This window comes from Patagioenas fasciata, chromosome 3 (assembly GCF_037038585.1).
Source record: "Patagioenas fasciata isolate bPatFas1 chromosome 3, bPatFas1.hap1, whole genome shotgun sequence".
Lineage (NCBI taxonomy): Eukaryota > Metazoa > Chordata > Aves > Columbiformes > Columbidae > Patagioenas > Patagioenas fasciata.
The window spans coordinates 8,053,893-8,079,560 of record NC_092522.1 but is presented as its reverse complement, the minus strand read 5'-3'; the positions used below and the strand labels follow the sequence as shown (position 1 = coordinate 8,079,560).

At 40.4% G+C, this 25,668-nt stretch overlaps 2 protein-coding genes across 20 annotated transcripts in view; one reads left to right on the top strand and one right to left on the bottom strand.

Annotated features, from left to right (window-relative positions):
* The window catches only part of PPP3R1 (protein phosphatase 3 regulatory subunit B, alpha), a 39,711-nt gene extending 36,477 nt beyond the window's left edge, over positions 1-3,234 (bottom strand). Inside the window, exon 1 of the mRNA XM_065834455.2 lies at positions 3,096-3,234. Within this exon, the coding sequence (XP_065690527.1) occupies positions 3,096-3,098 (3 nt within the window). The 5' untranslated portion in view covers positions 3,099-3,234. The remainder of the gene's footprint in view (positions 1-3,095) is intronic.
* PLEK (pleckstrin) overlaps positions 2,920-25,668 on the top strand; it is a 63,126-nt gene continuing 40,377 nt past the window's right edge. For 9 of the 19 annotated variants that reach the window (XM_071805710.1, XM_071805706.1, XM_065834451.2 and 6 more), the window contains exons 1-4: positions 3,444-4,535; positions 4,663-4,998; positions 7,471-7,538; positions 7,975-8,045. The gene's annotated coding sequence lies outside the window, so the exon portion shown is untranslated. The other 10 variants (XM_071805708.1, XM_071805707.1, XM_071805700.1 and 7 more) reach the window with 8 other exon arrangements.

The window sequence follows — 25,668 nt, the reverse complement described above, 5'->3', positions numbered from 1 at the left end:
ATAAGCCTACCAAATACTTTGGAAGACCTACATATAAGCTTCACAGTTTGAATCCTAGACCAGTTATTCCATCTGTGGCAGAAGAACACCAGTAAGACGGTATAAGATGGACCATGTGAGTGCCTCTCAGTTCCTGCCACCTGTTACAAAACTGAACTGACTATTCAGATGTTTGTAATGACAGCAGTAAAATTATGATTTGGTAATGGAACAACTAGTTTTTTTCTTCAGCTAAGAACTAACTTATTTAATACCCTCCCTGCTAAAGAGTAAATAAGTGTTTGAAATGGTCTTCTGGGGTTTGTTTTATTGAAAATAAAAAAATTAGTGGTTCTTGGCTTCAGTAATTTAGAAGCACTGTCAGATCAGCTTCAGCTGGAGAAAATACAGCAGAAGCACCACTACTCAAGTCAGTCAAAACAACTGAATAGAGCCCAGCCAAGATGGGTGCACTACGTAACGTGGTTTGGGTGACTCCTGTGGAATTCTGTGTCTTCTGTAACTATGAAGCTCAAGAGCTGGATATAAAACAGAATACATAAAACAGAGTTTATCCATCCAAAACCAAGACTGTTTAATAGCATCTATCTGTGCTATTTACCTTTTCCTACCAAGTTTTTCCTATGAGTAGTATTTTCTAAGTCAGCTCTGACAGAAATAGCATATCAACATTACTTCTAGCATTATGCAATGGACTCATCATCTTATGCTCTCTGCCTGATACATTATTTTAGAACTGGCTATACCAAAATATCCAGAACTACATTCTTTGACTCACTAGATGTTTATGTTTTCTCTTATGCTACCTACTATGAACACAACAATACATTAGCCTCTTTCTTCACTATAGCTGTTCGCTCTCTAGTCCTGTAAGAACACAAAAGAAATGTTACTCCAAACTGTGAAAAATAATTGCTCTAGTAAGACTGAAACAAGGTCTACTCTACTTCTTCATGAAAAGTGAACTCTTTCAGTGAAAACACCCACAGGGTAATGACAGTAAAAAGAATGGCAACTTAAATGAAACATGAGGGGGTTTTAATGTTTATCAGCTGTTTAGTTTTAGCTCATTTTTCAGACTACAAGGTACCTAAGATCAGGTTTTATCAGAACCAGTGTACTGATACAGCTCTGGGGAAAACTCTCCTGGTGCTGTTACTGCTTATATGAGCAAACAAACACCTTTACTGGTAGAGATAATATCCAGCACACCTTTTGTCCAAGCATCTACATTTACACATTGCAATTGATCATATACAAATACTGTTCAAGAAGTCACAAAGCCATAATCAACATGATTATATCATCACAAGATGCCAGGACAGCTTTAGTTGCAACAGAATGAAGGAAAAAATAATCAAAGTTAATCATACATGAAAGTTTGGTTCATTACAGGTCACTAACACACATGGGCATCATGATTAAACAACATTTTATTTCCTTTTATGCACATTAACATCTCAGTCTTTGAGAACAAAATTTTCACAGAAGGCTCAACTAACAGCAGTATGAGCACAAGTGTTGTGGAAGATGATCACTGTTCATCTATATATTCACAGCTATTAGCAGAGTTGCAACCATGGCATAATTTCTCATCATAACTTTGTTCTTTTTAAGTGTTGACTTCATTAATACCTTGTTCTCAAAATATGAGCCTTCTTTTCTCACAGTGTTAAGGTACTCCAAGACTGTGTGAAAGCATTCAGTAAACACATTGTTTTAGTCCCCAACAGAAACCAAACCTATATACATTTCAAAATACTTCTCCAAATGCACATCTAACAGACATCTAAGTGTACACACAAGACAAGCTGAGCATAGCACATCCATTTCTTCTACAGCTTTATTTTTTAAAACAAAGACTGCAACCCCACACCTAAAACCAAAAGGAAACTCATTTTTGGCTCCCAGGTTCTGAGGTCTGATGTGAAACATGAACAGCTGGCCTTGTTCTTAAAGGGTTAAGAATGAAAAGTTTAAACCACTTTCTCCAGCTGTAAAACTAAAATATCACCAGAGTCTTCCTGCAGCCAGGGTACTGGATAATTTAGGCTAAAATAAATGTTTATTAAAAAAGGGCGTTGATTTCTTGGCAGTGGTGAAAAGCAGGAGACACCCCTAGTGTCGACGTAATATACTACAGGACTCCATACAGTACTTCTGGGTTAATTTTAAGGCAGTAAAAAGGTAATTTAAATCATCGTGATCTAAAAAGCAGAGCAACTCAAATATACACACCTAGACATACCTTCTTCCTGCAGCCTCAAAACCCCCATGCCTATCATATTTGAAGTGTCAGCTTTCCAAACCCGGACCAATTAAAGTATACATTATCTAGCCCGTCTCCCTGCCATGGGCTACGTGCATTAGAGCTTTCCGGTCTGCACATGAACAGAAAAACGCTGCTGCACCAAGGGCGGGGGGGGTTGGGGGGGGGCGGGAAAGAAGAACCCTACTGAGATTGCAAAACAACCCCCGCAAGACATCGCTACCGAAATGCCGGGCTTGCTTAGAGCACTGCGGATATCTGGAAAACAGATAAAGCGCGGGCCGGGGGACGCGAACCCCTGGACTGAGGGGAACGGCAGGGGGTTGAGGGGAAGAACCTGTGTGGGGGTGAAGTGAAGGGGTGCCGGGGGGGGCAGAGAGAGAAGGGCCGAGCCCGAGAAGCGCTGCCGAGGTGGGGGGAGGCGGCGGAGAGAGTAGGCGGGGAGGCAGCGGGGCGCAGGGAGCGAGGCGGCGACCGTGGGCGGCGGAGGGGAAGCGGGGGGACGTCCCTGCCCCCGGGGAGAGGCGCGGGGCGGCCGCAGCGGCGGCCCCAGGGGAGACGGGCACGGGGAGGGGGAGTGGGGGAAGCCCTGCGAGGCGTTGGCCCGCGGGAGGACGTGGACGGCTCGGGGGCGGGAGGCGGGGGAGCCGGGTCAGAGGCAGGGCAGCAGCGGCGAGGCGGAGCGGAGCAGCGGTCGGGCCGGGCCGCGGGGCCATTACCTCGCCCCCCACCCCCACGGCCCAGCCCGGTCTGGAATATTCCGGCGGGGCGGGAGCGCGGGGGGCTTGGTGGGGAGGGGAAGCAAAAGAGGGAGGGGAATCCTCACCATGGCGGCGGGTGGGCGTCAGGCGTCTCCCCCGCAGCTGAATCCACAGAGCCCCGGCCTAGCGCTGTGCGTGTTCGGCGCCGCCGCGCCCGGTCCCGCCGCTGCGTCCGGCTGCGCTGCGCGCCCCTCACTGCGGCACTGCCTCGCGCTGGCCCGCAACGGCACGCACGGAGCGAGCGAGGGGGCGCGAGCGGCGCTAACGCTCGGCTGCGGGCGGGGGGGACGGAGCCTCCCACATCCGGGCACCCGCCGCGCCGAGCACCGCCCGCGCGAGGGGCGGGGCTATGACGTCACCGGCGCGGCGGGGGAGGGAGAGAACAAAATGGCGGCGAGTGAGGGGAGGGGAGTTTTTCAATGGGCTTCTCTGGAGCAGGGGTGGGCTTCCCCAAGGCTGTGACATGGGGATCTCAGCTAAGGGGTTTCTATGCCGCCAGGACGTCGCTTTTAGAAGACTTTGGGTGTTTACTGTTATCTCAAAACAAGCCTGTGGGTGCTCCCTGAGGCCTCTGCCCAGGGAAAGGTTCCTTCAGGTGCTCTAGAGCTGCTGGTTGTCCTTGTTCTCCCACACACCTTCTCCTTAGGCTTTTCCCCCTTAGCTGCCTTATAACTTATGCTAGTGGGGTACTTGCTGCTTTAACTTTTATCCCTGTGTGTTACTTATGTTCTCCACAAAACAAAAACCTCCAGGCAGGCAGAGGGCTCAGCACAGGTAGGCCTTGGGAAATGTGGCTCCGAGGGATGCCTCCTTTCCTTATGGCTGTTTTTTCCTTAGGGTTTTTTTTATGTTATTATCTAGGCTGAAAGGCGCTCAGTACTTAACAGATTTCAGGGTATTGTGTTTCAGTAGTGTTAACAATTATACAAACTAAAGAAGGTGTGATGAGATAATTCTTTGAAGTGTTTGCGTGTATGCTTCTAGTTTCATGTGGGTAGTTAATTCTTTGTACCCGGGGTAGTTTACAAAATAACATGACTGATACAGTCCAATGCAAACTAGGATGAAAGATGTAGTCTTAGTAACCCCTTTGAGGCAAGATTTAGGGCATTGCAACTGCTTGCATAAGTAAGGCTGACCCTGGGGATGATCACTCTACATTACGAAGTTTTAAATAGGCCAGATGACACCTTTAAAAAACCGTGAAGGATAAAGTAAAAGAGCAACTAGAGATGGGTTGATTTGATGTTCCTTTTGCTGTTTTTGCCCTTCTTCCTGTGCTTACTCTTCTGAATGTGTTTATTTTGGAGTACCATGACAGAGCGCTGTGACAAATTAAGTGGTGATGTGCAAATAATAATTACATATAACGTGTTGTTGTGTTAATACTGCCAAAGAGAAGATTCCGTACCACGTTGATGTTGTTTTTCAGGCATTTGTGATTTGGCTTGTAATAACTAGAACACTTTGCCACAGAAATGCAAATGTGCCCTGCGAAGTTCAAGGTGAATGGCAACCTAATTTGTGGGGGAAGGGAAAACTGGATTATTACTTTAAAATTAGGTTAATTTTTTAGGGCCGTAGCTGAGCATGAGCTTTCCAGTTTAAAATTGTAATTTTCTCTCCCTTCAGCTTCTTCTGGACAAGGAGCTGCCTCATCACTGTTGCTGTTTTTGTGGTGTCTGAGCTGGTCTAAGGCAAGTGAAGGTTACTTGAAGAGTTCCTGGAGAAATCTGGAGTCTTGAACTCAAATGCTGATGTGTAAATGCTAAGAGGAATGAGGAATCTCCTGTATGGAAGCCTGCTCAGGAAACTAGATAATAAAGGGTGACCATGAAGTTCAAGAGCAGATTAGGAAACTGAAGCAAAGCTTGGCAATAAATGTGCAGCTCTTAGAAACTGTTCATGACTGATGAAGGTTCTGTTTGGAAACTCTTACTCAGCTTGTCTTCACATCTGCAGAAAGCGGTGAGCTTGACTGGGAAAAGGGAGAGTGGATTAGGGAGGTTGTGTGGAAAAATCTAGCAAAAAAAAGTAAATGAAGGATGCAGTGATGAGTGGAACTGAGTGGTGGTGTACAAAAGGAAATTTGCACCAAAAGAAAGCAAAACAAACAGTACTGCATAACTGTAAGCTTTGAGAGAATAGTAAATCAGCAAATAAGGCCTTGCTGCTGGTGAGAACCTGGGCTTGGCCACAGTGAGAGGTTATACATTGTAAAATGGTCTGATCTGGGGGAAGAATTTCATACCTTTTCTTATTAGCAGGCACGGATGAGTAGGACAACTCTTTTTTGGTGGGGGAAGAAAAATTAGAGTTGCAAAAATATCTTAGGAATAAAACACTCCTAGATTTCACTGGAAGTTAGTATTAAAACTGACTAGACTCTAGCCACAAAATAAAACAAACACACACAAAAAACCCCTTCAGATCTCTGATGTAAAACAGTCTTGCTACGTACATCTCTGTAACTGCAGCTTCATCTAGCAGATGCAAATCTGGAGTAGAATCAGCTACGTGAAGCTGCATGTGGCTAGAATTTCTATTGCATAATATAGTAGGAATAAAATAAACAGAAATGAGGAATACAATACCTTAATTGTTACCTTTTAGCTTCCAAGAAGGGACAGCCAAGAACTTACAAAAATATAACTTTTAGCTTGTAATGCAATTATGTCATTGCCATCAGTTCTGAACATCTAGATGTGGTACAAAGACGTGCTAATTAATTTTTAATTCATTTTTTCTGTTGTGTGAATGTGTCAAAGTTACTTTTCTTTTATATCTGACTTTTTTAGAAGTTAAAAATGCACAATGTCCTTTGTTAGTGTGTAGATAAGAGTAACCATTACTTGCATTTAACACACTTTGCATTTTATTATCTGAATAGTGAATAGTATTTTTGCAAATATTGATATCTGACTGGTTTTTAGAGTAAGTTTCAGACAATGGTGTATTTAGTTAGTTTCTGATTTTGGTAGAGTGCCTTTGCAGCAAAATTACAACCAAACTCAGACAAATATATATCTTAATGTAATTAAAAACTGTTTTGAGTTTTGAATTTTATTTTGATTTTTAATATAGCATGTATCTTTGATCCCCTGAGCATATTCCTTTGTTTTGCCTGGTGCTGCTCTACATAGAAACATCCCTTACCAATGGAGATGGATGTATTTTGTGTGGAGCCTTCCTATCTCCGTTAACCCAGGGTGAGGGCTGCCACCTAATTAAATAATCTCCTGCCCTGGCCCTTAACAGGCTGTAAGCAGCTTTTCCCAGCAAAGCAGGTAAACCCTTGGGATGCTGCAGGAAAGGTTGAAAATACATAATTTTTAAGCATATGCATGTTGTTATGATCTCCAGTAGTGTTTTATTAAAAAAGAAAAAAATAAACTACTCTTCTTTAGTGCTCTAGAACGGCAAACCTCACACACAGAGAAACAAAACAAAACCACCTTTTATGAACTGGTTTTGAGGGAAAGTGCTTTCAGCTGTGGTGGGTGGGGGAAGCTGCATTTTATCAGCAAAAGAGGAAGCCTTTTCAGATAGAAATGAAAACTGTCCTTTCTCAGGATGTATGAATTGCCCCATTACTGCAGGTCCTGGACTCTAGTGCCTGTAAAACACATGCACCACATTCATCTGTAATAACAGGTAGAATAATAAGCAAATCTAAAGATACAACACTGACTAGAACTGACAAATAATTGGAAAGATGAAGTGCCTCTCATTGTGTCTCTCTTACACCTACATCTGTCAGAGAAAGCAAAGGGAATCTGCCCTTATTTTCTTGCATATTTGTGAGAGCGTGTATAAATTGCCAAGGTTTGGGAGGAGAGGGAGATGACACTTTTCAGATCCAGTAAGCAATTTGATTCCAAATTTCTAGAGCAGATGCAGGTGTACAGTTGCCTTTATTGTATGTGCATTTACCAAAATGGTGGTTATAAATGCTTCTGATCTGTGGATCTTGCTGCCCAAGGTGGTGTCAATCCTGACAGTAGGATTATTTCTTCAGGTACCCTTTTCAGTTCTTGGTGGTAATTAACAGCCCCCAAGGACTTGAAGCCAGAGATTGAAAATCACTGCATGAAATTTCTTATTTTTCCCCACTCTTAAATGGATTATAAGGAGTAGTCTTCTGATTTCCAAGACTTACTGCCAGTTCTAGGTAGGATAAACTGGGGATAAAAAAATGCTTTCTGTATCTTTGACCCTGTGCCTATAATGGCATCGCTGTATCAGATAGCTCTCCGCAGAACAAATATATGGAAACAATTTGAAGGAAAGATTGAGACTGAAAGGTTACATTTTTCGTGAGACTCTGCTGCTGGCATAATAATTTCATGTAGTGATCTTATTTGCCTAGCAGCTGATAAGATTTCTTGATGGCATCCAGCTGGAGCTGGAGTTGGTATAATTGACTGCTTTTTTCTGCAGGCATTTGTTCTGGGGAGCTCTGGTACGAGCTGTGGGTTGATTGCTCAAAGGCCTTGCAGCAACTGGGGGTAAGTGCTGCAAGCATAAGTACAGTATGGACTTTTTTATTATATATATTTTTTACACTGTTTTGCTTGTCTACTATCATTGTAAAGGGTTATTGCTTTTGTTTAACTCTGTAAGGGATATACATGTTTTGATCTGACTTATGAAGTTCTTATCTTCTTTCATTAACTGATTAGTTTGGCTTGTGCAGGATATTAAATGAGCTATTAATGTATGTAACTTCAATCTTGTGGAAACAATCCCTTGAATTATTTCCAGGTAGTACCTGTTTTATCACTGGTCATGTGTTCGCTGACTGGTTCAGATTTGGGCTAGTACCAATTCTGAAGGTTATGACTCAGGCAGCAAACTAGGCCGATAATTTAATAGTGAAACAATAGAGTCTGAACTGAAACAATGCTAAAAGATCTTAATTTGTTCTTTCTTTTTATGTGGCAGAGAGAAAACTGGGGAATTGCTTGATTGTTGATCCCTTAACAGTTTCAGTTGGGAACAAATTTTGAATGCCAGTAAGTAATCTGACTCTTTTTTTTTAAACGAATCAAAATAAATGTTGTTGTCATGTGGAATATCTTTTAGCATATCAGGATGTGAGAGTTTAATGGATGTAGTGTGATTTTCTGTAGCTATTAACTTTTTTTGTTGTAATGGAAGAGAAAAATAACAGCATTAACCAGTGCTGTCTATGGCATGATATGGTAAATCGCATCCATCTTAGCTGTGGATTTTTCCGCAGATTTGGTCGCCGTGGTCTCAGTGCTCATGTAATCTGTTTTCATCTACAGTGGCATCACCTGTGTGAAAAATTAAGTAGCTTGTTAGAGCTTTCAAGGAAAACATGATGCAGCATGATCACATGTGTTCATGTAAATGTTCAAGGCCCCCTCAGCTGAGGAGACAAGACCACTCTGAAGTGAGCACCACATCTGTGATTCTCTACTCTGTGCCTCTGCCCATACAGAGACTGTCTTGGGAGTGTATACTGAGGACTGTATGGTTTGTAGTTTCAATTTGAGAAACAGGAGGGAGTATAACCCTATATCCCAACTAGGTCTTTTTGCCACAGGAGGTGTTGGTGTTGATTTTTGTTGTTTGGTTTTGCATGTGTTTTGGTTTGTTTCCACAGGAATTTAGAAGTGCATCTAAGACCTCTCAAGTAACTAATTTGGTGCTACTACAGAATACTTTCTGTATTTTTATAGCCATGACAGATTTTACTATTTTAGACATGATGAAACTGGTTTTGGTGATGCTCTTTTCTTGAGATGCAAAACTAGCGTATCACCTGTGCCTGTCCATTGGCATTTGGATCATCATTGGATACTGTCTTTTACCGTGGTAGTCTTCAGATATTGTGCATCTGCAACGCGGAACTAGAAAATCACCACAGTTCTTTAATGGTGGTGGAAGTTTCAGTCCTGCTTTGCTGTTTTCAGTAGAACAGTGATGTTACTCTCATGCTGTTTGGTGGGGATTCTGTGTTTTGTACCCAGAAAGCAAGTTCAGGTCTGGAACCTGAAGTGTTTGGGTATCCTGGGTTTTACCCTTTTGCCGTGGTGCTGGAAGGGATGGAATCTACCACTGAATGCTTGGTCTTTGCATTTTTAGCATGGTACAGTCACCTAAGGAATCATATAACAACTTAGCTTTCTGGCTTTCCTTAGGGAAAGAATAGTTAAAAGACTGCAACATTTCTTGTACAGAGTTGTTACAGCTTCTGGTAGCTCTTGCTTTGTGCAGAGGGTAAAGAATCCCTTACAGGAATTATAACTTGGCCGGACTTCCTCTTAATCTGATTTAATCTGAAGATCTTGTGTGATTTAAGTCTTTGGGCCTTCGTGTTGCAAAAGACTGCCTAATTAAAAGGGGCACTCATCAGGGATGGGGTACTGCTTGTTACTGTGGTATGTTTTAAGTCATAAGTACCATCTACTTTCTGGATTGCAATGGATATATAACTTCAGTGGATTTAACCTTAGCTTCTGATCAATTGTGATGTTGCTGAGCTCTCCCACAAGAAAAGGTGGAGATTTTCCTTTTCCAGAAGGACCTGCAGAGTTTCCAGAGGAGATTCCGAAAGTCAAAATAAAGACATTTGTGCATATTTTCTTATCAGACTGAGCCCCACTACTTCTGTCTCCCTGCAGACAAAAGGTATGCATCATGAAAGTGAAGTTCCTAAGTAAATACCATGAAATTTTGGGTGACTTGGTTATACAGTATTATTTTTCTTCCCTCTGTCAGTAGGGAAGAATTGCGCACTCTTGAAATTTTGTGGTTTTGTTTTACAGCCTGCACACTAAAAACAACTTCAGATTTTGTATTACTGGAATTTTACTGCGTCCTAAACAATTTTACTACTGGACAAAAGTTTCCTCAAATGTGCTGTCCCTATTTTAAGCAGCATACGTGCCCCAGGCTGCCCTCAATGTGACATCTAGTTGCAAAAAACCCACTCCTGTAAGCCTTTTCTGTGGCAGGAGGAGTAAGACCAATAGTGATTCTAATGCTTCTCAGCTGGTGGGGAACTCAAGAGAATATTTTGTGGCTTGGGTGCATGTGTTTATGCATAAATAACCGAACTGAGGTTTAAGAGAACAGTATCACACAAAGAATAGTGCAGATCATTCATTATCAGGATAATACTAACGAGAAGAGACTGTTTGTGTTGGGAAAAAACATATTGTTGTGTGAAGAACTTCAAGTTTGTCTTTTCCCATTCATCTGAAGGTATTTGACCCTTTCTCCTGACTTCAGGATAGTTGCTAAAATTGCAACAGAGTTAATGAGTGGGTAGGTGAAGTATGTGACTGTATTGGAGTGTTGTGAGAGCTCTGTCATGTATGTAAATCTTGGTATTAAAAGGGAAAAAAACCCCACAACCAAAGACTTGTTTAATGTAACAAATGTGTTACCTCTAAGTAATGCTATAACTGCATGGATTGAAACTGGACAAAGCTTTACTGAGGTGTATATGGTTCTGCTGGACCCACTGTTCCCAAGATACCAGCAGGCTGGGGTGAGACAGCACTGCCATTCTGATAAACCTGCTTAGTGTAGTTGCAGTTGGTGCCTTTTTCCTGTCGTAGCTCTTGCCAATTTTGGACTGGAATAAACAACACTGTAGTGGCTTTTTGGTCGAAGTAATATGCAGTTTTCTGGCTGGCTTGTGCTCACAGGAGCACTTTGCTACCTTCCTGTTGCTAACCAGCAGAGCCAAAGGGGTAGGACGTGTCTGGGAAATGTTTATGTTGTGACCCTCTTGCCAATAGAAACTGTTCTGAGAAACAGCCCCCATGGCATGGTGAGGCAGTGTGCTACTTACTGGTTTTAACATGTGTAGTAACAAATCAATACAAGTCATCAATACTATCTTGCAATACTTTGAGCAGGAGCTCAGTAGCAAGCACCTGAGAGCTTTAATTCTCTGTGCATGTGTCCTGTAATTGTACCCTGGGGTGAAAGGGCCGAACTGATGCCTCAATACCAGGGAACGTGTAGCCAGTCTTCCATGTAGCAAATACTGGATTTAGTACTGGATTTAGCTTGGAGTGGGGTGCGGGGAAGAGAAGGACTGCTGTTGGGGAGAAGGAGGGGACCATATGGATAATCATCTTGGGAGTGAATCCCTTTTTCCCTCCGCCAACCAGGACAGTCTTGATCATTAGCATGTCAGATGTACCCACATGTAGCAGAGTGAGAAAATTTGTCTAGTGTGTATGGAGGCTTCCTCTTTTTCTCTGACACATAAATGAAGATCTACCTTTCATGTTCTGTCTGGTGACTGATGATAGGACCTGAGGGAATGGCAGGAAGATGTGCCAGGGGAGTTTAGTTTGGATATTAGGAAAAGGTTCTTCACCCAGAGGGTGCTGGAGCACTGGGACAGGCTCCCCAGGGAGGTGTCACAGCCCCAAGCCTGACAGTGTTCAAGAAGAGACTGGACAACACCCTCAGACACACAGTGTGAACTGCGGCGTTGTCCTGTGCAGGGACAGGAGTTGGACTTGATGATTCTTGTGGGTCCTTCCAACTCAGGACATTGCGTTGAACAACCTGCAGCCCTTCTTATATGGACTGTTAGTTTTGGGTTGTATTTTTTTAAGCACTCCTGTTTTGAGTGCAACAGAGAATATTTTAGATGAATTCTTCAGGGAAATTATTTTCAGTAAACCTGGTTGTCAACACTCAGAAGGCTTCGGATACAGCTTAAAACTGTTTGCAAACTTTGAAAGGTCAGGGCCTTTGAAATAGTTGGGTGGAGAAAGCAGTGTTTTAAAAATAAAATAAAAAAAACTTGCCCAGAATCTGAGCTGTGTTGCTTCCAGAGCCTCCCAGTTCCTGTAAAGTCTGAGTGACCCTGCAAATAGACTTTTTAAAGAGGAAATGCTGCTACCTGATCAAGGCCTTTGAATGTGCTAGAAAAGAGCAGAAAATGTCTAAACCCGGTAAATCTTGTGATAGCAGGATGAAAAACACCTATCGTTAAAGTAGTCAGAGCTGGAATCCTCTAAAGTGCTTGGGACCTGTGCACAAAGCACCAGATTCTTGGGAGTTCTGTAACGGAACTAAAATACAACTTAAACAAGAACTATGTCATCTTTTAATTCATGTTGATGTGGAGTGAAATGCGTGTAAGAGTTAAAAAACAAAATCAAAAAACCCAAACCAAGAAACTTGCTCTACTGTAACTCCAGGTTTGGAAATGTATCTTGTTTTTACAATGGTTAATTTAAGTATTTGGTTCATATAGTAGTTAAGGAAGAACTTGCCTCTCTAATGGTAAATAGTTTATTGGTATTTTAGTAACATTCAGTGCATGTTTTATTGCTTAAATGGTTAATTTGTTAGTGAACATGTACCTTTATCTTCTGAATATGTGGGTGTTTGTTCTAACTGAATGCATATATCTGTAGTTGCATGCTATATAATATAATGAAAGTTTAAAATACGTAGTTCTTGGCATCAGAGCAGCCAGTTTAAGCATTTGCTCAAGATCTCCGTTCATGAGTAGCCAGCTTTGAGTCTTCTCCTGTGTATTTCGTGACAGTGTTGAGATAAGTATATTTTGAGGAAGCTTGGGTTAGGGGGAACTTTGCAGGTAACTTCTAGTTAAGAAATTAAAGTAGTTTCCCAGGGATCCTGGTTCTACTGAGATAAGAGCTCGAACTGAAAGTGAGCTGAACCCCTGGGCAGAGCAGTGTTGCGGATGAGCGATTGAGGCTCCTGCTTGCTGCAGAGCAGCGTTTAGATCACTTAAAGAAAAGTGCAACTTAGCCGAGTTTGATGGCAAGGTTCACTCTTAACTACTGCATGGAGGAAATATGCCAAGCAGATTTGGGTGAGAGTTGTTTTCAAGTGACTTCTCTGTGGACAGGAGATGTGAAATAGGAGATGACCTCCTGTTGAATCATGAAGTTCAGAACGAACTCCCTTGTTTTCTAAACTGCTTCTGAGAGAGGAGTTTAAGTGCGGCTAGATCCAAACTTAGCTCCCAACTTGATCATCAGTTCAAGTCTAAGAGACATAGAGGGAAAGGGAGAACAGGTAAGGGATTGTACATATGTATATGTATTAGAAGGGGGGTGGTCAGTAGGTCAGAGAGGTTCTCCTTGCCCTCTACTCTGCCCTGGTCAGACCACATCTGGAATATTGTGTCCAGTTCTGGGCCCCTCAGTTCCAGAAGGACAGGGAACTGCTGGAGAGAGTCCAGCACAGAGCAACAAAGATGATGGAGTGGAGCATCTCCTTTATGAGGAAAGGCTGTGGGAGCTGGGGCTCTTTAGTTTGGAGAAGAGGAGACTGAGGGGTGACCTCATTAATGCTTATAAATATATAAAGGCTGAGTGTTATGAGGATGGAGCCAGGCTCTTCTTGGTGACAGCCAATGGTAAGACAAGGGGTAATGGGTATAAACTGGAACACAGGAGGTTCCATTTAAATTTGAGAAGAAACTTCTTCTCAGTGAGGGTAACAGACACTGAACAGGCTGCCCAGGGGGGTTGTGGAGTCTCCTTCTCTGGAGACATTTAAAACCTGCCTGGACACCTTCCTGTGTAACCTCATCTGGGTGTTGCTGCTCCAGCAGTGGGATTGGACTGGATGAGCTTTTGAGGTCCCTTCTAATCCCTAACATTCTGTGATTCTGTGATTATATGTATTTATGGCAAAAGGATTATATGTGCACACTTGATTCTGTATGTGGCTTGGCTAGGCTTTCAAAGTTTTCATTATTCTGCATCTCAACCTGCTTAGCTGCCCTCCAGGATCCTGGTGTCAGGTCATTCTGAAGTCTGGATCCAAGGTCTCTCAAAGCAAACTCAAAGTTTGTAGAAATAAATGATTTAATGGAGTAATACAGCAGCAGGGTTGACTCAAGCTGGGTGACTTTGCAGTGGTCCCAACCAAGTGTAGAAATCCCTGAGGTTTTATACTGTTACAGAATATTTACCTGCCTCTCACATCATGATTCAGCCCAATAGCGATATTTGAGTCTGAGGTTTTCTTGCTTCTCATTGGATCCTTTTCACTGATCTCAGATGGGTCTTTTGTTTGCTGTAGATATTGTTTACAGTTCATAGCCTTGAAGGTGTTGTTTTTTCTTAATTAATCCTGTTTTTTTCCCAGCAAAGTACAGAACAGGTCTTATCTCACAGATATCCACAGTAAACTGTAGCTTCTTTTACATTAAGTAGATGCAAATTTGGTAAATATGAGCAGAACTTTATAGCGTGCAGCTTAAAATTTCAGCAAATTCAGCTTACTAAGTAATGTGAAGTAGACAGTATACTAAAAATCATACAACCTTAGAATTCTAAGTAATTCTAAGTAATTAATGCTATTTAAGCCAAATGACTGATATGAAACTTAAATTGGGCTCATCCAGTGATCTGTGAGTAGTAAAAAATAATTGCTGTACAGCCAGCTTGTGTAGCAGAGAGAGCTCAAAGCAGACTCACCCAGGCTGTCGTATTTATGGGATAAAGCGGTTGGCCTGTAGTCACATTGCATACAGTGAGCCTTAGGGCTGGGATACAGGCTCGCCAGCATCCTGAAACTCACCCTGTGGTATGGTCCTGTTCAGGAACAAGACCTTGGTCACATGTGTTCTAAAGTATTCTTATATCTTTACTTGTATAAGGTTCAGCTTACACCCTGTTATTTCTGTTCTGGTTTGTGGAATTACTGAGTGCTTCAGTACTTAAGTTTCCTGGAGAGCTGGGGATGCCAAATCTGGATCAGGACCACAGTGATTCTTTGCTACAACTATTGGCAAATCGATCACTTTAACATCTATGAGGTGGGTAGGTGTTAACCCTAAAGCCAAAGACAAATTTTCTAGTGTACATGCTTTTCTGGATGGCACCTGGGGAGCACCTCCACTAATACTCTGTTCACAGCACTGAGTTTAAATAGAGAATTTTTACTACCAAATTTTTCACCTATTTGCTGTGTGACCTCACACACTGGGTGTCTCAGGTGGACATATAAACTTTAAGGTCTCTTTTGAAATGTCATCTTTGAAAGGCAATAGCACTACTAAATGGAGGATTCAAAAATTCTTATACAAATACACAGCGTATTTATCTGTGCATTGATATTTATGCAGTATAAACCATAATTACAAAACAATACATATTTGCATGTACTCAATATATGGTAAACCCAACATTGCTTGACATGTCCTGCCTAAATAGTTTTTTGTAGAGTGGTGAAAAAAAAATTAAGGATTCCTATTGACTTCTAAAATCTTCAAAGCATAATATCAACAGTGTTAGGTTAATTTTTTATTGCCTGCAAAAACCTTCATGAGGGAGAAACAGAATAGCTCACTAAAAAATTTCAGCTATAAAAAAAAAGAGGAAAAAACTCAAAAGCTGCGTCTTTTCTGTGCTTCAGTCCTACACTAAATTCCTGGTGACTCCAGTTTTTTAAAGGTATTCAAGTGGACTTTACTGTTTCATGTTTAAATGAAAACGGGATCTCTAAGACCGTGTACCATCAGGTTTGAAAACAACTCAAAATATTAAAAGCATTAATAAGAAAATCCACTTTGAGTTTGCTTAGCTGTACAATAAGTAATTTATCTGGCTCTCACACAACTGGTAGCTTTAGTGTCAGTGTTTGGGGTGGTTGGTCCCTTGCTATGGATTATCTTGTAAACATAAATGTTTTGTGAATTAATAGTAGCATGTTTTTTAAGGATAAAAGGAGACTTAGACCTAATTATCTAGTTATTGTATTTTGCATCAAGACACTGCTCCCTACAGCTATAGCTAAATATTCAACTGAAACAAACGTCACTTCTATAAATTTGTATGCATTTGTCACTTAAAAATCCTCTGGTAAAAGATGCTAAAGCTGTAAACCTTCATGTTGAGAAGATCTGATTTTGATTTGCGTGGTCCCTACAGAGATATTCAGATTCTAGCTGAGTTTCTTCCCTCAAGTACTTGCATTGTCTTCAGTAATAAGTTTGCATGTGAACTGGAGGAAGGTGTTTGTCTTGTTCTTGGAGCAAGTCAAAATTACACCTGGCTTCTTCATGATCACCTGTACATCTTCCTGTTATCTCTCGTGTATTATTAACGTGTGGAAGGCACAGAAGACAATCTTTGCCTTGGAGGAATTTACTGCCTAAATGTAGACAACAATGAAATGTTATTAGACTATTTTATTAGGGTTTAGATCTCACTATTTTTGACTATGAGGAGGAAGAGTATATGCTATCAGTTTTGCTCTTGCCCACTGTCACCAAAGCATCTCCAACCACAGGGGTAGTTATTGACACCCGTTGGGTGAGTAAAGCTGGATTTTGTTATCAGATTGGAGACCTGGGCTGGATCTGGATCAGGCTGAGTCGGAGCGTGGTTCATGTGGACAAGGAAGAGCTGGCAACAGATGGCATCAGAGTGGAAAGAATGAGGCAGCTCAGCAGCTGGCAATGATCCTGCTGCATTTTGCCAATTATTTGTTTTTCTTTAGGGAGGAATTTGGTGTTGCTTAAGTTTTGTTATTAGTTTTTATAGTCATTGATCCTAGGAAATCACCTTGTCTCCTCTGAATTTAGCATTCCTTAAATTTAAAGCAATTTTAGACACTAAGGAATATGACTAGTGATCACATTTTAGGCCTGGATTTTCTTAATTTAAAAACAAGTCAAAGTTATGCATAAACATTATGGCAAAGGGTTCCCCAAAACCCTCAGCAGAATATTCCACTCTGTGGCAGATGGTTCTACTGTAATTACTGATCCATAATCTTTTGAAAAAGGAAGGAAGCTACTCATGAATTTATGAACTAAGCATTTCAGCTAAATTAACTTGTTCATGTCAGCTTACTGCTTTCACAGTAAGCTCAGTGTTAGAAAATACTGCTTGTATTTTACAAGTAGGGGTAATTTAGTTAGTGATTGCATCGAAGAAGAGGACTCATACTTTTTGTAGAATTTTATAAGTATCTCTGAAGCTTTGTTAAATAGATTTTTTTTTTATCAATCATTCCTGTTTTTCTTAAGCAAAAACCTAAAATGTATAAAGCCAAACATTAACTTTAGCTCTAGGAAGTTTAGCAGTTTAGTTTTTAGAAGAGATGGGATGTTCATTGGCTAATTTTTCATGTGCTTTAAGTCTTGCCATAGGTTTAAATTATCAATAACTTGTTAATGAATAACAGTGACCATTAAGCTTAAATTTTAATACATTTATATGTCTGTATAGTTTAAAAAAATATGCATAGCTACCTGTGAGGAGGACAACTGCTTTCTTGAGGGGAGAATTTATCTAATTATACATAAACATTTATTGCATGCTCATCACCATAGTAACTGAGGCCTGAAGTTGCTGTGCTTTGCTGAGCAGGGTTGCAAATCCTGTGGTGAGTCGGGGCCTGAACCTTCTGTATGAAGATGCTGTTGGTGCATTTGTTTGGGGCACGTCTTGTGCCACTATTCATATTCCTGTGGCCGCAAGGGTGGTGGAAACAGAGGGCTAGTGTGACTGAAAAATAACATCCCCAAAAATTAATGTACACCAAATTGTCCTTCTGAGCTGGCTGACCACAATGATTGCATGAGCACTGGGGAGAGTCATGAATGTGTGATTGTGACAAGTGTGGGGAGTGACAACTACAAATTAAGCTGATTTTAAAAGCTGCCACTGAAGCTACTTGTTTAGGGCCTGACTATGCTGCAGCTGAAATGGTTGAAAAACAGGTATTGGGTTGGGCGTTAAGCCAGCTTAAGTGAGGAAATTATCTAACCCATATTAATTTTGAAGTGTTTTTGTGACTTTAGCAGTACATTCCTGTGCCAAGTATATCTACTGCCTGTACTGAAGTGATATACTGAGAAAGGAAAATGCTAAAAGGATGGAAATTTGGTGTCTCATATGCTGACCTCGGAAAAGTGGCCACAGAATTTTATCAGAATGTTGACTTCAGAGATGCATATCTTTATTTTCAGTCTTACATTCTTTTTATCTGTACCCAGACAATTCCTTTCAGAGATGCCTGATCTTTATACTTCAGCTTTCTTTTTAACAGTGGGAAGGGTAGTAGTGACCCTCTTTCCCTGAAAATAAGACAGGGTCTTATATTAATTTTTGCTCAAAAAATGTGTTAGGGTTTATTTCCAGGGGATGTCTTATTTTTCTTATTTTTTTAGTTATTCTTAAACAACAACAAAAAAAATCAGCATTTATTCAAATATAGCCATGTCATCACATTCTGTCACATCTGTCCTGCTGCATTCTATTGCCAATTAATTTTACTTTTTTAAATGTGTAGCTGCGTGGACACTGTTTAAATTGACTTTTTAAAATGAACTGTAACTAGGACTGATTTTTTGAGTAGGACTTATATTTTGAGCATCCTCAAAAATCCTGAAAAATCATGCTAGGGTTTATTTTCGGGGAAACAGGGTAGCTATTTCTGTAGCCTATTTGTAAATAAGTCTTAGAGAGATTCCTTTTCTGCTACTCCCTCTGCCTTTTAAAACATTGTAATAGAACGTGTTTTGTAACTACAAAACTTTACAGACTCAGCTTCTAAAACATTTATCCTAAAAACCTGAGGGCTTTTACCTTTCATCTGTTACATTAACTGCACCTTCACTTTGAGCCTTTAAAGTTACGGTGCCATTTTATTTTCTAGCACACTTTAGATCATCACTTCTCCATTCAAGGTCCTGATTCTATGGAGACTTGCACATTTAACTGTGGATGTTTCAAGCAGCACTACTGATTTATTGCTGTTCCTGTACTGTTACCTGATTTGAAGACAGGTACTGGGGCATCTACATCATTTCTGCAGTATTTGCAAAAAGATAAATGATTTGCAGGTGTAACAAAGCACTACAGTTAATCATGCAAGCAAACTGCAGTGTGAAATGTGATCTCCTATAGCCGTTTATAGTCTGAGTTTTTCAGAGCTATAACTCTGTTGTTGGCTTCACTTCTGTGGCTGTTGTAGATTACATTTGCAATCGAGTTGTTGCCAAACTTCCACTGGATGTTAAGGTCATGTTTACTACTGCGCAACCGCATAATGAAGAGTTGCAGTAAAAGCAAAATAAACTTTAAGACTCTTGACAAAGCAGCTCAGCATCCCTCTATGGGAGCCTGATAGCAAGTAGACATTGGGCAGAATCTCAAACTGACTGTAGACCAAAGCAGAATGTTGTTGGCAGCAGTTAAATTTTACTGTTTCATTAGAGCTGATGTGTCCTTGACTGCAGCTCTAATAAAAACATCGTGTGCGTGTTCCGAGCGCTGTTTAAAAAAGAACATAGATGTAAGAAAACTGAAGTGTGCGGCTCTCCATATGTGGTGTTAGTTCTGTGCAAGGTTTTTGTCTTGTTAACCAGATCGAGTGATCTGGTAGCCTCCTAGAAGAACTGTGCACATTAAATTTCTGGCACTGCTGATGAAAAGAAAGCTGTTACTGGAAGATTTGAGTTCTTGTTATTCTTTCAGGGAATGGATAGAAAGACTAAATGTGGTCCTCCTGGATGAGGGTTAAGGTGTGCTGGCAGTGAGCTGCAATGGAGCTCACATTATGACCAGAACTGTTCTGTATTACACATTCACACACCCCTTTTTTGTTTGAAAATCTTGCAGATAGATGTATTTTGCTGGTGTGAAAGCCAGCAGCTATTTGATCTTCAAGAAAACAAACCCCAAGCCAAAACCCAAAAAACACATTACAGCCAAGGGAAGGAGTATTACTGGTACTGACATTTTGAGAAGCCTTTTGTACTGAGCTTTAAGAACAAGGTGTATGCAGTGATGGTCAGCTGCATTGACAAGTGAAATCCTTGAAAATATTAAGTTCCTTGTGTGAAAAAAGGCCACAGAGGAGAAAGAATATTTATTTGTTATAGGAGGGAAGATAAACCTAATTTTTGTTAAACACCAGAAATCCATAGAGGACCGACACTTTATTGTCCCACTTGTATAAAAGGCTTCAACTGGAGGGCTCAACTTTTTAAAGACCAGACAACCAAATATGGACTATTAGTGTGCAAGAATCAGAATTTTATTTCTGGTACTATGGACTTTTTTTCCCTTTTTCTCCCCAGTTTTCAGTTCCTGAAAAATTGAGACAACCAGTATTTTGGGGGATGATTTTGCTGACTTTCTGGTGTGTCACAAAAACATGTGCAAAAGTTCACAGAATGGGGTTAAAATTGGAAATATAATAGTTATGGCCAGACCCAGCAAGGTTTGTATACTTTCAAATCTCAGTAAACCTGATGGGGTCTGAATCCTTTGATCACAACTGGACTCAGCCCCTTTTTTCTACTGTCAGTTACTTTTGCTGATCTATTTTTGTTCTACTATTATTTCCTATTATAAATATGATTAAAAGCGATTTGGAGTAATCCCAATACTTATGTATCAGGGAGGAAATGCACTACGAAAAAGGGATCAATTTTAGTTCGTCTGCTTCAATATGATCAATATGTTTTAAATATCAGTGAAGATGCACATATGCTTTTTAGATATTTTTTCTTAAGTATCAGGTATTTTTGTGGACAACTTTTAGTTACACTTCAACGTGGCCGTGTTTGCAAGCTCCTGCTCTTATTTAATTATTGTGCTCGAAGTATGGAAGATAAAAACACTTTTGTCTCCATTGATATTTCACAGATGCAAATTACTCGGAAATGGCAGTGCATCACACAGAACGTTGTAAATGCTCTTGTTTACCAGGCAGGTCAAATAACTTAAATAAAGCCATTCTGGATTGTAAAACCTCTGAAAGGTTTCAATGCGTTCCTGAAAACTTCATGTATGTTGTAATGATATCCATACAAGTGAGCTTCCAAATCAATATATTGACTTTGCTCCTAAACTGGAGGTGCTGTAGTTGCTGAGATCCAAGTTTCACACTCAAATATAATTAACAGTCTTATTCAAACAGAGATGTCCCGATAACTATTCTGGATATCTATGCTTGTGTTTTATGCTTGCTTTGCCAGGAAGGAGTTGAACTGACTGCATTTGGGCTCTCCAGTCACATCCCCTTTTTCTTGAGCTAAAATTGGGACATGGCTCCTGTGCCAGGTAGCACAAAAAAAGAACCACATTGGGATAAAAAGTCTGGTACTCATTGATGTGCAGGGTTAAGTAGATATGTAACTTAGTAAGGATCATACCCTACCCTTTTGTTTTTTCTAATTTGGAATAAGAGGCTTGAAGCCAAGAGAACTTTGAAGAGCCAAATGACTCTTTTAACCTTTCATCTTCTTAGAAAGCGATGTTGAAAAAAAAAAAAAATCACTGTTTATCAGTCTTACGTCTGTGAGCCATAATAATTTTATGGGCATGATACATAGCGCACTAGGTAAGTAGTTTATAATGTTGCTTAGTTACATACAATCTTAGTTATGAGATAGCTCTTTAGGTCAAAACAGTTGTGGAAATTTTTCTGCAACAAAATTAAGCATCTCAAACTTCGAGTTAAGTTTTTGTGTGCAAATATTTGATTTCTACTAAATATGCTTGAAAATGAAAAAGTTTTGATAAGTTTTTAGTTGGTATGTGGTTTCCTAAACTTTAATATTGGGAAATGATTTAAATAACAAGGGAAAATTGTTACCTTCTCAGAATTGTCAGTTATTTTTCTATTCTTACAACTTCTAATGTCTCTTTTTCTTTCAAGTGAAGTAAAGCAGATATACACTTGGAAATTCTGAAATTCAAGCTATATATCTAGGTATAAAGCTTTGATTAAAACGTTCTGGATCAGTTTATATAAGTGACTATTGGAACTGGAGTGAAACTGTTCTTGTTTCCCCAACTTGAATTCTAATTACCTACCTTGTACTCTGTCCTTTGCCTTTTCATCTTAAACTAAATTCTGCTCCAGTGTTTTATGTTTCTCAATTCCAGTTTCAAGTTGTAAGAGGATTTATGTTTTTCAGGATCTTTAAAAAGCCCATAATTTATTTTCAAATAAGGAAAAAAAAAATCTGCTTAAAGAAATGAAACAAGAGTCATGGAATGAGTGTAAATATTGAGATGTTGTCTTTGTAAGCTACCAGTCCTGCTAGGAAAGTCGATGTCAAGTTCGCTTTAAGTCATTGTACTCAAAATAAGTCAAATGAGTGATGAAAATGTGATGTTCCTCAGTAAAGACTTTTACTTGACCTAAGGAAATGATCTTTGCTACATGCCAAAATGTATCACTGATGATGCTTTATCTGCTTTCTATGTTCAAGCTGTATCAGTATTCACACCGAACTTCCAGGAGATTCTCTGGATGTTTCACTTTATGAAACATCAGCAACAGATGTAATTATGAAGAAAAAAAAAGAAGTTGGGGGGGATACAACCGAGACAGCTTTACACAGCTGTCCCTTTTCCCTCTGGGACTTATTAAGTGCTATACAAACAAAACTCTCTGGGTGCCTTTGCTTGCATAGGGACTTAGTCTTTTCTCAAGATATGCTCTCTGACCTGTTTTGTTTCATTATTGATATTCTTTTAGCAATTTACATTTGCCACATAGCATGATAGTTTTGCAGGGTTAGCTGCCTGTGAACAGGTGAAGTTTTGTTCTGAAAAATTACTGTGAGCATAGAGTGTGATCTGATGTGATCTGCAATTTGGATGGTTTTTGGCTTTTTGTTTGTTTTTCTAAAATGTTAGATAAGGCTTTGATTTAAAAAAAAATAAATAAATAAACACCACTAAGTTATCACACCAGAGCTGGCTTTTTAGACTTAACATTTAACCTTCTGTTTTAGCTGACCATGACTTGCAGCTCAGTCTATCTTTACTACTGTTGATTATGTATAAGCCAAAACACAGCATGTGTGCTTATACCGTAGCTGGCTTTGAAGTGATGGCAAGTATTGAAGACAGTTAAAGACTTTGTTTAAGTATTGTTTAAGTTAAGACTTTAATAGGAGGAAAGAGTTTTGAGCAGCATGTGCTATTTTTGATGTGGCTAGTCATAAATCAAGATTGTATGACGTTTGGAACAGAAAATCACAGAATCGACTGAGTTGGAAAAGACCTCAGAGATCATCAAGTCCAACCCTTGGTCCAGCTCCAGTCCATTTACTAGATCATGGCACTAAGTGCCATGTCCAATCTCAGTTTAAAAACCTCCAGGGACGGTGAGGCCACCACCTCCCTGGGCAGCCATTCCAATGCCTGACCACTCTCTCTGCAAAGAATTTCTTTCTAATATCCAGCCTAAATTTTTCCTGGCAGAGTTTAAGCCCATGCCCCCTTGTCCTATTGCTGACTGCCTGGGAAAAGAGACCTGGCTATAACTTCCCTTCAGGTAGTTCTAGAGAGTGATGAGCTCACCTCTAAGCCTCCTCTTCTCCAGACTAAACAAGCCCAGCTCCCTCAGCCTCTCCCCATAGGTCTTGTGCTCAAGTCCCTTCACCAATCTTGTTGCTCTTCTCTGGACCTGCTCCAGCACTTCAATCTCTTTCCTGTACTGAGGGGCCCAGAGCTGAACACAATACTCCAGGTGTGGCCTCACCAATGCAGAGTACAGGGGAAGGATCACTTCCGTTGTCCTGCTGACCACACTATTTTTGATACAGGACGCCATTGGCCTTCTTGGCCACCTGGGCAAACTGTTGGCTCACGTTGAGCTTCCTGTCAATTAGTACCCTCAGGTCCCTTTCTGCCTGACTGCTCTCCAGCCACTCTGTGCCCAGCCTGATGTGTTTTGCCTAATCCTTTCTACCTCATTTTGCTCTACAGAGCTTTGACCTGCAGTTAGATCTCTGTGTGTAGGTCTGTATATATAGATCTGTATAAATAGCAGTTAGTTATTCATGGCAGAACCATTTCTTGAAACTCCTACAAAGCTGGTAACCAGGTGAGAAGTGTGTCTCTAGTGCTCTGAGTGCACAAACCCTTCTGAAACACAGAAACTGGTGTCTAAAAACCAGCCTTATTACCTATCACATGCAAAATATGTTTACCCTGATATTTTGAAATTACTACTGCAACAGGCCTCAGAGGGCTCATTGTCCCCTCTGTGTGCATGTTATTCCCACTGTTGACGATGGGAATTACCTAAACACATCAGGAGGGGGATATACCCATTGGACTAGAATTTAGGCAGCAGGGAATATTAAATTCTCTAGCTATTAGATGGTGAGAACAGCACAGCTTACGCATTGCTCCCACTTGGCTTGTCACTTCTGTGTTTTGTGATTTATTTTGTTTTAATTTTTATATATTTTTCACCCCTAAGCAAACAGTAGTGTAAGCAGCAGTTGAGAATTGATCATAGCACAGTGTTACTGTGATAGAAATTGCAGCTCAGAGCTCCAGAACAAGTGGGGCACGGAATTTTGAATGATAGAAGTGAGCTGTTTTTTTCAAAAAGAAGCAGCCATCCGGGTTAATCCTAATAAATGCTGAATGTCACTTGCTAGATTAATAAATGGTTGTCTAGAAAGAAGATTGCTTTCATTTGTGTCCTTTAAAATGTATTTTCAAATTTGTATTCAGTTATTTCTTTCATCCTCTAGGCCAAATTTCTTCTCAAGATGTTATGTTCTTTGAATTACTGTGATTTATTGTTCCTCTCCTAGTACTGTCTGGATAGCTGATACCTTTGGTCACATGAGTGAAGTTTGTATATGTCAGATAAATCTGGACATAAGCAGTGTTGAATTTGACATTATCAGGTTTTTCTGCTGTATAAGTAATTTAAATAGAGGTGGAGGGATGGGGTGGGGAGGAGCAATAGTGTGATATAACACAAGAGTGCAAGAATGGTTTAGCTTATAAATCATTGGCTTTCTGGGTGTTTTTTTCCTTATTTTTCTGAGTCTTTGTTAATCCTGCATGGAAGCTGTCAGGCCCGGAGCCCTCCAGAACGGTTTAGAGCTCCTGCAAGTTTCCAAAATGAGAACTGCGAAAGAGGTTTTAGTCTTCGCAAGAGAAAAGCTCCCTCCTGTGGAAGAGAGGAACCTCTGCAGTGACAAAGAGCAACGTCAGGGCATAATACTGTGAAGTTAAATTAGCAGGAAAAAGGGGCACAGGCTCTGTTGGTGTTTGCAGATGCTGGAATACAAGACCTTGGTCCCTGGTATTTTTTCTCAGAGCAAGGTCTTCAGGTGTTGTATTGGAATTCTTTCTAAAGATCTGTATCAGTTATGGCTGTTTGTGTGCAGACAAAACTAGGTAGTTTAAACAATATAGTGTGACCACAGTTGAATCTTTAGTGTTAAAGGGGTCTAAAGCAGCTGATACTTATACAGATCGTGCTTCCAGTAGCGCTTTGCTGAAAAACCTCAGTATTTGGGGCAGTACATAGAACTTACATTACTTTTTTTTTTTTAATTGTTTTTATTTTTTCCTTTAGTAAGTGTGATAAACTGTTTTGTATATCCTGAAGATCTGTACCTGATTTTGGATCTTGCTGCAGTTGGGGGTCCTTGGTAGAAGGCTCTGCAGAGCACAAAGCCCTGTCTGACTTGGAAAATACAACTGCAGAGGATCCAGAAAGATGAATTGGTGATGGAGAAGATGCAACTAGAATTCATCTTTTTATCGAATTTCTGCTAGAAACAGTATGTTTTACCCTTGAGCTGAAGAGAGTTCATGCTTGTGATCTGAAGGTGGAAGGCTCCAGCTCATTAGCAAAACC